General features: G+C 38.1%; 1 protein-coding gene across 4 annotated transcripts in view; it reads right to left on the reverse strand.

The window, feature by feature from the left end:
- The window catches only part of POLQ (DNA polymerase theta), a gene marked incomplete at its 5' end in the record, with an annotated part of 58,594 nt that overhangs the window by 38,168 nt on the left and 6,655 nt on the right, over positions 1 to 13,771 (reverse strand). For 3 of the 4 annotated variants that reach the window (XR_014686258.1, XM_084500802.1, XM_084500800.1), the window contains 6 exons: positions 692 to 834; positions 4,045 to 4,257; positions 5,336 to 5,482; positions 5,580 to 5,724; positions 7,342 to 7,561; positions 9,772 to 9,880. Coding sequence is in view for 3 of the 4 variants with exons in the window: in XM_084500802.1 (XP_084356928.1) it covers positions 692 to 834; positions 4,045 to 4,257; positions 5,336 to 5,482; positions 5,580 to 5,724; positions 7,342 to 7,561; positions 9,772 to 9,880 (977 nt within the window). The remainder of the gene's footprint in view (positions 1 to 691; positions 835 to 4,044; positions 4,258 to 5,335; positions 5,483 to 5,579; positions 5,725 to 7,341; positions 7,562 to 9,771; positions 9,881 to 13,771) is intronic. The other variant, XM_084500801.1, reaches the window with a different exon arrangement.

A 13,771-nucleotide genomic window follows, 5' to 3' on the forward strand; every position in this document is an offset into this window, starting at 1 on the left:
AGTTCTAAGTACCACAGCAGTTTCACAAAAAAAAAAAAAAAAAAAAAAAAATAGGAATAGAATAGCAAAAAGAACTCTTAAAATGCCTAAGTTCAGCTCAAGCCCAAAAGCAGCTTTGGAAAAGGAGATGAGCTCACCTACACAAACCCTTTTGTTCCTTTTTACTTCTGTGCAAGGGTAAAGGGAGCAAATGTAGTACAATGTCTCTTTGTTTAGCAAAAACTTATTTACAAAATTTCAATCAATTTTCTGCAAAAGAGGTAGATAACTTGTGGGGTGAAATAAGGAACTCTTTAAGGTTCTACAAATGTCATTATGGCCTAATTCATTCTACAAAGCTTCAGGAAACAGTAATGTACAAGCACCTCCCAGTAAAGACTGTCAGATCACGTGTGAAGGTTAAGAATTACACACTTCTGCCTGTGGTTTGAGCATATATAAATGAAAAAGCAAGCCTTAATAACTCATTGGAGTATGTTTATGTCAAAACCTCTCTGGCAAGCAGAGACTGCTGTATGCAAAAAAAAATGCTAATATTGCAGCAAGCTGGCAGACCCAAATAACTTTTTCTGAAGCTGCTTGCGTTGACAAGAGAGGGGAAAAAAAAGCCACATAAAAGATTTGATGGTGTCACAAAAGAAATCATCCTAACACTGCAAGCACTGTTCTACATCCTCTCCGCGTCCAGTACCTCAAGTATTGCTCGCTTCATGCTTGAAGTAACACCTTCCCCTTCTCTTCTAAGCAAACAACTGCAAACAGGCTTGAGAGATCCCTGAAGTAGAGCAGTTCCTTTTGATCTTTCTGAGGGCTTGCAAACTAAAATGCTCTCACCTATACGGGGAAAAATGAAAGAAAAAAACACATTAATGACCTCCATATCGCATCTAAGCACTGTAATAGCTACTTACAGTTCATTGAGGACATATTATTGGAATGGAACACTTAAGTTACTATTGAAAAAGCTGGAAAAAAAAAAGATAAAAACTATTGCAATCTTGAACAGAATATAGCCATTGCTATTTAAGGACTCACTGATGCATAATACTTAAGAATTAAAAGCTCAGAGCAGTACAAAGTTACATTAGGCAGGTCAGGGTCTTCCCAAACCAACTTTTGCCATCTCCAGGGATAGGGACTCCACAGATTCTCTAAGCACCTGCTTTGCTGTTGAACTACTCTCACTTCTTGTTCTGTAACTGACTGGAACAATGATGCACAGTGGCATCTATTTTATTTTGCATTATATTATTAAACTGAAAAGATTCTCAAAATTTGGAAGAAAACATAGAAGCTGCACAGCACTTTGGCAGTTTGTGTTAAGACAACCAGCTTCCATTCCCAAAATGAAATAACATAGATACCAAAGTAATTCGAAAATTCATTGAAGTTATTAATCTAAGAAACAACACATTCTTTGAACTTTCATAAATGCATACATGCTTGCATATATATGCATATAGGTACATACACATGTGAAATCTTAGGTATCCTGAATGGTTTCCTCTGAAAGTACATCTGAATATACCTTACCTAACAATGTCTAATATAGAATTTTAAAGTTAATCCTGAAATAATGTGGGAGACAAAAAAGGTGGGCTGTGAAACAAAAACAAAAATAAAAATAATGAGTTCATGTATTTATGAGATAATAGTACAAACCACAGGAGGAAAATGCAGTGGTCAAAAAGGAAGTCTTTTTTCAACAAAACTATTAAAGAGAAACTAGGTCCCTGAGAAACATAGCTAGTGAGAAGCTTTGCCAATTGGTATAGAATAAATAAATTTCAGGCAAGATGAGCTTTTCTTTGACTAACAAAGAGAGCATTAGATTTGGATTACCTGGACAGGAAATTTTGGTTTATGACAACTGCTTAAGATTGAAGTGCACGTAGCCTGGACACCAAAGTCATTTTGGCTGTCGTTATCTTAGTAACATCCTAGGAATGTTAAATTAGGATAATACAGTCTCCATCAAAGGATGCTCAGAGGATGTCTCTTTGGGATTTGTTTATCCTGCCGTGTAAAACTTTTGACATCTGTTGACCCTGTGCTTTTGCCAGAGTATAGAAGATATAACAAACCACCCATTAGCATTGTTTTGTGAAATGATGGCAATGATGAACCTTAACTCATTTCTTTCTGATGTGACCTACAGCTCCCTATCACAACTTTGACTCCTCAGCATGATAAACATAAAAGAAGATGGGTGTCCACTCGGCCCTACATTATCTGACAGCCATTTAAGATTTGGGTAGAACCCTTCCCCAAGATGCCACTGAGAACTTAAAGCCAATAACTGCAACTTAGCAAACAGCTGAGAGAGAGAGAGAACACAATAAAAAGAAACTAAACTGCTCTAATATTCCTTATTGAACACTGCAGATGAGAGAAGTCTAGATTAGGATCAGATTAAACAAACACCAGAAGACTCTGGCTACCTAGACAAAAAACTCCATTAAACCAAAAAGACCCTACTATGTTTTATCTATCTTTACCATATAATTTTGCATTTCTGTAGCTAACTCATTCAACACACGTATGTATCTCTCTACCTATGAATGGAAAAGAACTGAATCTGTAGCCTAACTTCTAGCTTTTGTTCACCAATATTGAACAGCTTTACCTGTTTCACCTTGGGAACCGGGTAGTTTTGATGAATGCAAAAAGAATCCAATTTCATTTTCTAAAATAATGTTTTTAAATTACCATCCAATCAGAAAAAAAAAAAAAATCAAAACCTGAAACAATCCAACACTGCAACGCTTGGAAAACCAAATCAACAAAAAAAAAAAAAAAAAAAAAAAGCTTCAACCCAGCATCAATTAACTTCTGATTAACTTCTGTCTGTCAGCTGAATTTCATATCTACATATGGCATTTTTTCCAGCTGAAGTTGCTGTCCTCCAGCCTCCCTATTCTGTGGAAGAGTAGCAGCTGGTAATGTAGCTTTATGTTCTCATCCAAAACACTACACAGAGTGGGAAAAAATGGTACATTCATGAAGCTCATCAGCATAAAATCAACTGCTTACTGTGCAAAACAGACAGTCACATCAGAACTGTCAAAAAGGGTACTAATTATTGTGACTTGAAGGGGAAAAAAGAAGAAACTTCAAGGAATTATTTTATGCTCAAATGACAAAGTCTGGAAAATTTCAAAGTACAGCATGCAGCTGTCCTTTTCTTTAACGTATGGGGATAGCTCATAGAGATATAGGTCACAAAACGCTGGGTTGCTATGCTACTCCAGCAAAAATAGAAAGTTAAATATAAGAACAGTCTGCTTACATAGGGTTCCAGCAAGCACCAATCAAACCATCAGCAGGACAAATCTCACTTCCTGCATCTACTGAACTTCGTATTCTCCATTGTGTTTACATTTGTAGAACACAATTTTTCCAAATGGCATCGAGAAAGATAAATTTCCATCACAAATTAAAATAACAGGCAGGATCACTCTGTTGAACATCAATTAGTGCCACTGTATGCATGAAGACACCGTGTTATCTATGATCAACTCTCTACATTTCCTTGTCTCTTTGTAGCACTCAAGATCCATAAAAATCACTGTTAAGTTTAGTGGAAGTTTAATAAACCCAAATTAGAACTTCAGACAACAAAAGGAATTTGTCAAATTATGGTTGTAGACTTTCAATGCATTTCTTAAATGTTAGGCCTGTCCATTGGGAATTTACTGTAAATTTTCTCACTGAAATTGTAAATGCTTTCGTGAACTGACCATGTATCACAGAATTAAGTCAACTCAACAGAGCCTTAGAAGATAACAAGAATTCAAAAAAGAAAATAACCCATTCCTGAAGTAACTGACATGCAAATACCAAAGTCAGTCTCATACAGTGAAAAGAATCCTCTGGGAATTGCAATTTTTACTCCATTAATACCAAACAAATTCATCTTGATTAACTTAATCATACTGAATACCAAAGGAATTCATCATGATTAGTCACTAATTGCAAAGCATTGCCCTGGATTTAATCAGGTTAACACCGTTCTTAGGGAATGTTAATAAAGCCTCTGCTTACCCTCTGTGTCTACTCCTTTCCTGCCAGCCCTGCCAGCCATCTGCTTGTAAGTGAGGATGTCCAGCAGTTTGCCACCAAACATGGGAGTTCGTATAATTACTCGGCGTGCTGGCAAATTCACTCCAGAAGAGAGAGTGGATGTTGCTGCTAGAACTCTAATCAAGCCCTGGCGAAAGGCTCCTTCAATTATGTCCCGTTCATCAAAAGTAAGACCTGAAGAAAGATAACTTTTAGCAAACCCAGTAATAGTGAAATTGCATTTAAGAGCTAATAATATTACTGTCAGGCAAGAAGAAGAACAAACAAATTCAATGAACATTTACCATTCCGAGTTAGGAACTAGACTTGCAACACTACCTCAGTTAACTTCTTTCAATGCATAATTGAATCAAAATTTCTATGAAGTTTTCATGATTTAATTGATAGTAATGGATATAAATTAGGTTTTCTAAGGTATTTGTACACATTGGAGCAAGATGAACTACCTACTACATATTTACATGCACTGCAAGTAAATAAATAAGTACAATGAAAAGAAGAAAGCTTGATGTAACACTCAGTAAGGAACTGGGATTTAGTCATTCGCTGTCCTGACCCTGGAATCCTTCATCATTATTTCCATTCTGTGTTACAGGACTAATATGCATCTTTCTACACTCCTTGGGGACTGCAGTCCAAGTCTACTCTTGAGAGGAAAAAAAAATACACACACTCTGTAAGCATCTGGAGTTATGCCCCCTACATATTCAATGCCATAGATACTGTTGTATCTTCCACAGTTGGTCCTTTCTCTCAGTGAATCAACAGGTTACGTGCACAATTAACTACCTAAATAAAAAAAGATCTAGCCAGAAGCACTAGCAGTGCATTCTCCTTTTATTTTCATTTTCATTGTTAGATTTCTTCTATTTACTCATCTGTTTCAGCATTAAGTTCAAGAAAATTTTTCTGAAATACCATAGCGGACTTAGGGAGGACTTTAAAATGCCTGAGCAGCAAATCAGTTAATTTTTCAGGTATTCCAGATAAATTTTTAAGATGTATCTAAAAAGTTGTTGTTATCTAACACAACAGAGAGAAGATTCATCATAACAATTAGTGAATTAAATCTTTGTCCACAGTAAAAGAATTTCAAGTTTACCTCTAACTGAGAAATAACTGAAGTATCTCATTTATGTAATAAGCTACGTAATGCTTCAAAAAGAAACTGGTAAATTGCTGATAACTACAGCACTAAGAACCCAAATGACTTGACAATTACGGAATTCAAGACCAAGATATTGAGGAATACCTGCATGATGAAATGCCACTCCCCATGGCAAAGTACGTTGGAGCACAGAATCCAGACCTGAAAGAGAGCGCTTTAGCTGATCCAGGACCTCATCTATTCCTTCTCTGTCCACAACAACTGGGGAAAGGGATGAGTTTCTTGCACAACCTTGAGAGAGAAAACATCTTTATAGTTTCTACTAAAACTAATTTGCATTAAATGCACTGCACGTACCACAATCTTCTATTAACTACTTTTCTCTTACTCTCAGCTTGTTGCAAACTGTAGAATTCCCTGGCAATGATGTCTGCCAGCTTCTCACACCAATTCTTGGATGGACAGAAGAGCAGAACTGAATGGCCATCACAAACAGTCTCATAACACAGGCTCACAATATGGTCTTCATCTCCCTGAAGTGAGACAAAATATTTTCAATGCAATCTCACACTGCACAGGGTCCATAAATGCTGCCACTGTTCAGTGTCAGAGTAGGAATTTTCTGTTCAAAATTGGAGAGAGGAACAAGTAAAGAAGATGGAGCACTGTCATCTTGGTTTCTGTCTTGCTTTCAGAAGTCTAGGCGCTAGTACAACCTATAGTTGGGGACCACCTTAGACCTAACCACAAATAAATCTAAGGTTTTATGTCTCGCTTTTTTAATCTGTTTCTGATTGAAGGCTACACAGTGCACAGAAATCCACACTGCAACTACCACGTCATGGCTGACAGCAGTGAGAAAGAACAAGGTGCACATTACAGAGGGATGCACTGTATGCTGTCATCTGTGAGGAGAATCTGGTTTTCATACCACACAATGTAAAGGCACCTTGCTTACTCCCCCGAGGACTCCTACAGCCAATGGAAAGAAACAAGCTCCTGCAGACAAGACCAAAAACTACTGCTTTAAACTTCAGAAAAGCTCTGAGGTAAAACATTGCTCTACAGTAACTACAAAGGAAGACTTGGCTGGCTAAACTAAAAGCATGAGGTGCAGTAGTCTGAGCATCCCCAGTAAGAGGCACCCAGAAAGCACTGCTGACTAAAGATTGAGAGTAAATATATGGACGTGCATGCAAAACCCTACCATTTACAGCCTGTCTTTTTGGTTACAAGACCCTAAGAGAGTTCCTGCAACAATCTTGCTTGGCTAAGCCAGCCAGATTCTCTTCCAGCAAGGCCAAAGGAAGGAAGAGAAAAAAGGTAAGAGTAAGGTAAGTAATAAAAAGCAGTGAAATACAAATGAAAACAGGAGACCAAAGGCAAGAACTGTACATATGTATTTAAGGATACGAAAGTTGCGTAAGGATTCACCCAAATTCAACAGAAGTGGTGAGCTCATCAAGTTCTGTTCTGTGCCCCAAAGTGGGCCAAGAAAGAGCAGTGTGAAGGTGCAGTGATAGATTTCAAGCTCAAGAGGATTGCCTGGTCTTATAAAAGAAGTTAAATCCCTTAAAGTGTTGAGTCATAAGCCTAGTTTAGTTCTTTCTCTCAATTTAGTACCTATCCAAAGCAACTACCTCAAAACATATCTGGAGAAGGAAATACAACATCACCTTATCAATATGGCTACATAAATGTAAGCTTCTAGATATTCTTGTCACAAACATTTCTTTCTTTTTTCTTTTTTTTTTTTTTCCAGGATCCTTTTTTTTTGCTGTGCCACCATGCTACTAATGTTTGTGCACATGAGGGCTGGGTACTTTCAAAATATTGCTGCCATTTAGCACATATTGTCCAACTATTAGACTAGTTTATCTAGACACAGAGCAACTAGTTTATTAGACACAGAGCAGTTTGGAGGACTGGGAAGAAAATTCACACCTCAGAGACTCCACAGAAGAGGAATCTACAAGCAGGAAATGCACATTTTTTCATTTCTATCCATTTGGTTCTTCAAGTCAGATTCAAGAAACCTAAAGGACTTCATGACTGTGTTTGTTCAAAAAAAATTAAAAACATACTAGAAGCTGTCTTTTCATCTTTAGCTGTAGAAAAGGTCCCAAAGACACTGCTCAGAGTTTTGTTACCTTCAGTTGAAGTTTGGGCTGGAATTCTCGCACCAGGTTCATGGAAGAGTCATAAATGTTGTTGCCAATTTTCACCCACTCCATGAGGGGCACAGGGCGAAAATCCGTACAGTACAACTCTGCATCTAACCACGAGGCTAGCACTCCCAAGTTTGGGAGGGTAGCACTCATGCCTACTATCTGTACCCCTCCAAAACCATGGCCGGTTGTCTTTGTCCGTCTGGAAGTGGTTAAAAGAAAATTAAAGTTAGTAACAAGTCAAGCTACTCTTCTGCAAAACAGCATTCGGAGAAAATGAACCCAATCTATTTCCTTCATGAGTCTAAAGTCCAAAGCTTTGTTTTTAAGCTTTATGAAAAAGAAACAAGTCATACTCTACTCTTAGCAAACACAATGAAAAGCTATGTGTTCATTACAAGATAATTCAAATTTTTGTCATTTTGAACCTAAATCTTAAGCTTCTTTAAGCAACAACAGCTAGAAACTGACTGCATATTTGGAGAAACTGAAAACAAACAAATTAACTATTTCTTTGCCATTAATAAGAGCATGCAAATAAAAGCATGGCTCAGTCTCTGCTGCAGTCTGTCTACACTAAATGCCTTAATTAAGATACCCATTTGTCTCAATTGTAGGATAAATAATAACAAATTAAGGTCTTCCTAGAGTTGGGAAACAAAGTTCAGTAAAGAAGAAAGCAGCTTCAGTTCTCAAAGTGCTGAACTACTGCTTCCATTCAAGTCAGTGGGAAATAATCGACTCTTAACAGACCTGAAAACACAAAGCATTAACTTAGACACCCAAATGTATACTTTAATTCAGCCTTTTAAATTCACACGACAGGCGTGTTTTGTTTTGTTTTCTTTTTCTGCTTCTAAGCCAACATTTTACATCTACTAACTTGCATTGTTCATCCATGCCCTTAGCCACAAATTGAGACTTTAAAAATAAAAAGGTCAGAAAAATTAATGTGAGCTTACAGATGGCCTGAACCTTCTTAGAAGATCCTGGTAATCCTGGAAAAGGCAAGACAGGGGAAACAAGACTACCCCAAAGCTAGGATAAAAAACCCTGGTCGCTTATAAGACAGAAATAAGGAAGATATGGAGAAGCAGAACCTCTTTCCCAAGCTCTTCAAGCATTTGCTAGCATAGCAATCCCCCATCAGGGATTAAAAAAATCCAGTTCCACGACATTCTTTTGGACTGGAGGCGTGAAAAATCTTCTCCAGAATTTATCTTAGTCTGTGAAAGCCTTGCTGAGAAGCAATGGCACTCATGCTGGCCATGACCATCAGATAATATTTTCTGGTCCAACGACACAGCACCATACTTCAGCAGGATGTCCAGTTAACCACTTTAAAAGCTTTTAAAAGCACTCGACATTCTGCTAACTGGTCAGGCTGGACAGCATATAAAGAATTTGGATAAAGGGGCTCCTGTTAAAAAATAAAAGCATCAAAGAAAAACAACATCAAAAAGGTCACTTCCTTCCTGTCAGCAAGTGGTACGACAATTTGACCTTGACAGAGAAATAAAAGATCTGGGCCCTAGTGCCTATATGGTGAAGGCTGAATTATTTCATCTTCCTTCAAACATTCCTTGATGTACCTGTTCTTCCCTGACATGTTTTTTCCTTCTTGGTTCTTCAGAGGAATGGAGAAAATCCGAGAACTGTCCTGTATTTGTCCTGCAGGTGCATGATAAGCCAAGGGAAAAACAGTGGCAAAGCAACTCATGATGCTCTTAAGTATACTGAAGTATACCAGCTTCCAAACCAAGAAAATACTCAGAGGTGATTCAACCCTGAGCACTGCTGGATCCTGGAAATCAGGGTGGGAAATGCTGGTTAAAAGATCCAGCAAAGAGACTAGTGTCAAAAAGACAGTTCCCCTACAACTGAAGAGGCAGTCTGGGCTTAGCATAACTCACAAGACAGGAAGCAGCAGTGAAAAGCTGGCAAAATCTGAGTTTTGGTGCATAGGAACAGCTGATTTTGACCCTTCTGTCAGCTTAACTGGTAAAAATTAAGATGACTGATACACCATTTCCTCCTTTTGCCTTTGTCTAGGAAAAATATTAAAAGAAGTCTGAAGTTTTGTGGTGGTTTTTTGTTTGTTTCTTTCTTTCTTTGGATTTGTTTTTAATAAATAGGCTAAAAAAATACAGGAAAACTTCACCTTCTTTCTTTTTTCGAGAGAATGAATCCCATGATAGCATTCAAATTAAAAACCATGAGGAAAAGAGGTTTTGACTACAACAGCAGGCCCCTGGAGGGGTGATATGATGAGACCTTAATAACCAAAATAGTCTAGGTCATCACTCACATAAAAACCCTGGAGCTAACCCAAATTCCCAATTATCTGGAGAACAAAATATTTAAGCCATCCATAATTTAGTGCTATAAGATAAAATATCCTGGTCCCCCCACCGTTTTGCAGCCTTCTCTGTCACGTATCGAACTTTGGTCAGAAGGAGCTCCAACAGATAGCCTCGATGAGAGTCTCCCAGCATATGCAACTCATCCACAACCACAACTCCTATAAAGAGAAGCGCTCAGGTTAGAACTGATAAACCTCCAAACTAAGAACAGATAGCCTCAGATTTCCTTTAATATTCCACATGATTAAGGGAAATTTAAATTCACAAACCCAGCTGTGCTTACCAACACAGTTATGACTTTCTTCTGTCACTGGTTCTTTTAAGAGATACATATAATGACCAATGATAGGACATTTCACTTCCCACAACCTACCATACAAAATACCCAGCTTCTGAAAAAAAAAAAATAGGTTGAGTTGCTACAATCTGGTCACCATGCAAAACAGTATTTTAGCATCTGTACCATTTGCAAGTAAAAGTCCCCAAGGCCTCAGAGTATCTGGAAGGAAATACTCCAATGCCCTTAATAAGCTAGTCAAAAGCTTTGTTGACATCACGATCTCACATTAAAAACATCGCTCCTTCACCATACAGTGATGTCAGTAAAAAAGGCAACGAAACCTAGAGCAGGTGACCTGGCAGAGACGGCTTCCTATTATATCTTTTCTCACCCACCAAACCAGAATGAGCTCTGCTATTTAATTCTGGCTTTCTAGTGAAAAAAAAAATCCTTATGTGACTGTTATATCTGTTGTCCTCCTACCTCCTGCAAATACCTTTTTAATCTATCAGCTGCTTCCATAAAATGTGAAAGATGGGTAGAAATACTGAAAAGAATACTGACTGAAAAGCTTTCTGAATATCAGCATCTAGAGTAGATTGGGGTCTCTTTGCTTCTTAAAGGAAAAAACACAGAGCCACCCAGCACACCTCCTGCATACATCCCAACCTGTAGCAATATGTAGATTTTCTGACCAGCAGACAGTGCCACAGGGATATGGAAAACGCTGAAGGAAGGTTTAACAAAAAATAAAAAAAATTTAAAAAAAGGAAAAAATAAAAGAAGGCAGGTCATAGAGGACACTGGGTTTCATTAGTTCTGCTGCTGTGGAGCTTTTGTTTTTGCTGGAGCTATGAAATATCTTTCTGATATAGCAAAAATAGCAGGAACTTAAGGGCAAGAGTGACTTTCTATTACCTACTTCAATGCTATTTTTCCCTCTCATTTTTTTTTTCTCTCCTTCCTACATATGTTCCTTCTCTGTTTTCTCTTCACTTCTCTTTCAAGCCACTTAAGTTAGAAGAGTACTGCACTTCTCCAACAGCCCCTTTTACAAACTCCCACCCAGCCAGCTCCTCCGTCTTCCTCTACTTCCTCTATTCTGTACTCATGAAAACTTGCAATTCATTGGTCACCAAAGAGACAATTATTCAGCTACCAGAAAAAAGCTTCCCTCTGCTTTCCCATCCAATAATCTGACTGTTTTTTTCCAGTAGCTGAGACACAACAGTGTAATGGGGTACCTCCTAAAGAAAAATTCATACAGCTTACCTTTCCAGTCTTTGCACCAAGCAGCACACACTGTGCTTCCTGAAATGAAGTATAAGACTAGTGGTATCTACAGGCCAAAACATGGGGAATGTCACTGTTCTTCAGATGGGCCACATGTTCTATACTTTCTACTGCTACTCAGCTATAAAAAAAAATATTTATACCCACACTAAAGTTGAGCATTGTGTTACCTCAGCAGTCTCTAAGCTGATGAGACCTGACTGTCATATGATGCACACAGCTCTTCTCTCTTCAAGCAGCACTCGGAAGGCACCCACTGGGATAACATAGCAGGAGCCATCAGGCAAACTATTTTTCACAAAGCTATCCTTATCTTAAAAATGGAATTGCAGTCAAGGAAGACTACAGGTCCCAGCATGCAATGGCGTTTTTTACTCAGCAACGAGCTCAGGAGTGCGATTAGGGCCATAATTGCGTCATTCTGCATTGCTACTGAAAATTAGGCCACCTTCAGTGTCTACTGTCTGTCTGCAAATTAGGTGTGTCTAGCAGACTGCTGACAAAAAATGAATAAAATATTAGAAGTACCTGAAAGATCTCACACATGGTTATTCTAGAACAACTAGACTTCTTTAAGTCTGCATCCTGTTTAAAATTAAAAAGTTCTTAAAGACAGTGGGGGAGAAATTGATTTTTTCTAGAACCTACTTTTATTTATTCAAGTTTAAATTAAGAAAAGAAACAAGTATCACAACTCCATGTTACATATCCGTTATTCCCAGCTGATATGTTGAGAAGGAAGATTCTTCTCTAATCTGGTCTCCCAAAAATTTCTTTAGCGTCAGTGTCAAGAGGCTGAACAACAACAAGAGGAACAGCATTTCCTGTGTACCTGGACGTTCAAAACTGACACATGATATATAATAATTAGCAACACAGAATTGCTTTTAACTGCTTCATACAGCAAAGAGAGCTCTGCCAGGCAGAGGATCTGAATTGCTCTCAACAACTTCCAAAGGCAACGTGAGCTGTCAGCAGGGGGTTGACATCAACAAAAGGAACAGCTCGAGCTTGAGATGGAATCCAGCCAGAATTGCAGAATTGCAGTCATCTCCCAATAACTCATCTCAAAAGATAAAACACCCTTGTTACGAAGTGGTCTAAATTTAGAATTAATTAGAAGGCAATGTACAATCTTCCAGTATTAGACAAGCTTGCTTTAGGTGAGAGTTAAAAAGGCATTTTCAGCTCCTGCCTTTATTTTACAGCTTTTATGAAGATGCATCTCCAAATAGAAAATTTGTCGTGTTTTTAAAGATGCCTTTTGAAACTAAAATTGAATTTTAAAATTACTTCCAAATAAGCACACAAAGAAGAAAAATTACTCTTATTTCAGCTGTATGGTCATGTTGGGACACAAGGGAAAAAGAGGGTTGCAGTAGAGGTGTTTTCAAATGGTGTAAGAAAAATGTAATGCTTTAAAGAGGTACCAGTGCTGGGGATGTAATACTGAAACTCAAATCCTGCGTTCATGTGCCTCGTTCTACTGCTTTGTGAGAAGAATGTGCCAGCGAAGAGTCACATATCTGTTGGTACTCGGAGTTACATGACTCATCTCAGGCACATTCTTCTCACGAAGGACAAAAAAAGATGTAGTGATGGAGTGGAGGTGCCAACCAAAGGAATTTGGCATATCCCCAGCTTCTGAAAGATGCTATTATTAAACAATGCATCTTAGTACACTGGGTATGTTTGTAAGGCACCCAAACCAACATAAATGAGGATATTATGACCCCACTCGTTGCCTTGTGCTGGCAGTACAGCATGTAGTGTGCTGACCTAGCATCAAACTAGCACTATTTAAAACAAACAAACAAACAAACAAATAAATGAAGTAGCAAACTTTGAGCCATATATTTAAATAACTAACTGCATGATCATCAGTTCTCTTGCAAAGGAAGGGATGAAGATACGCAATTGAGAATTGGGTCAGACTGCAGCAGCTTCAATTGTGAAATGATTTTAAAACGCTGCACAGCCATGGTCATCTACTCATCTTCCAGCCCACTGGCAGCCTAAGAATTCATGGTGATCCAGCCCCTGTAGTCCAGGTGTGAATGTGTTATCCCATGATCTCACACTCTTAAAAAATCTGCAAAGCTTTCTTTCCCTTACTCTCTATTGTGTTTAAAAAACTTTTCTGGTATACAATGGTAAAGGATATTATGATACCAGTGATACCAGATGAACATGGCACAGCAGTTTTACAGGTGGAAGTCTCAGAGCAGTTTGACACTCATCTAGCTTTCCAATTTTTGTATTTTTAACATAAAGCTATGTTACAGGCCAGATCAAAGATGGAAAGTATTACTATGTAAAATGCAACTGAATATAGTTTTACTGAAGAAACAAAGAGAACAATCATCTAATTGGGCTAGGAAAACATGACACTTTCCAAGTACGTATTAGAAACACAGGGCTTCCTCAGGTTTTATGTCTCCTCCTAAGCACTAAATGGACACCACCATTATCTAGT

Source organism: Aythya ferina, assembly GCF_964211825.1.
Source record: "Aythya ferina genome assembly, chromosome: 1".
Taxonomy (NCBI): Eukaryota; Metazoa; Chordata; class Aves; order Anseriformes; family Anatidae; genus Aythya; species Aythya ferina.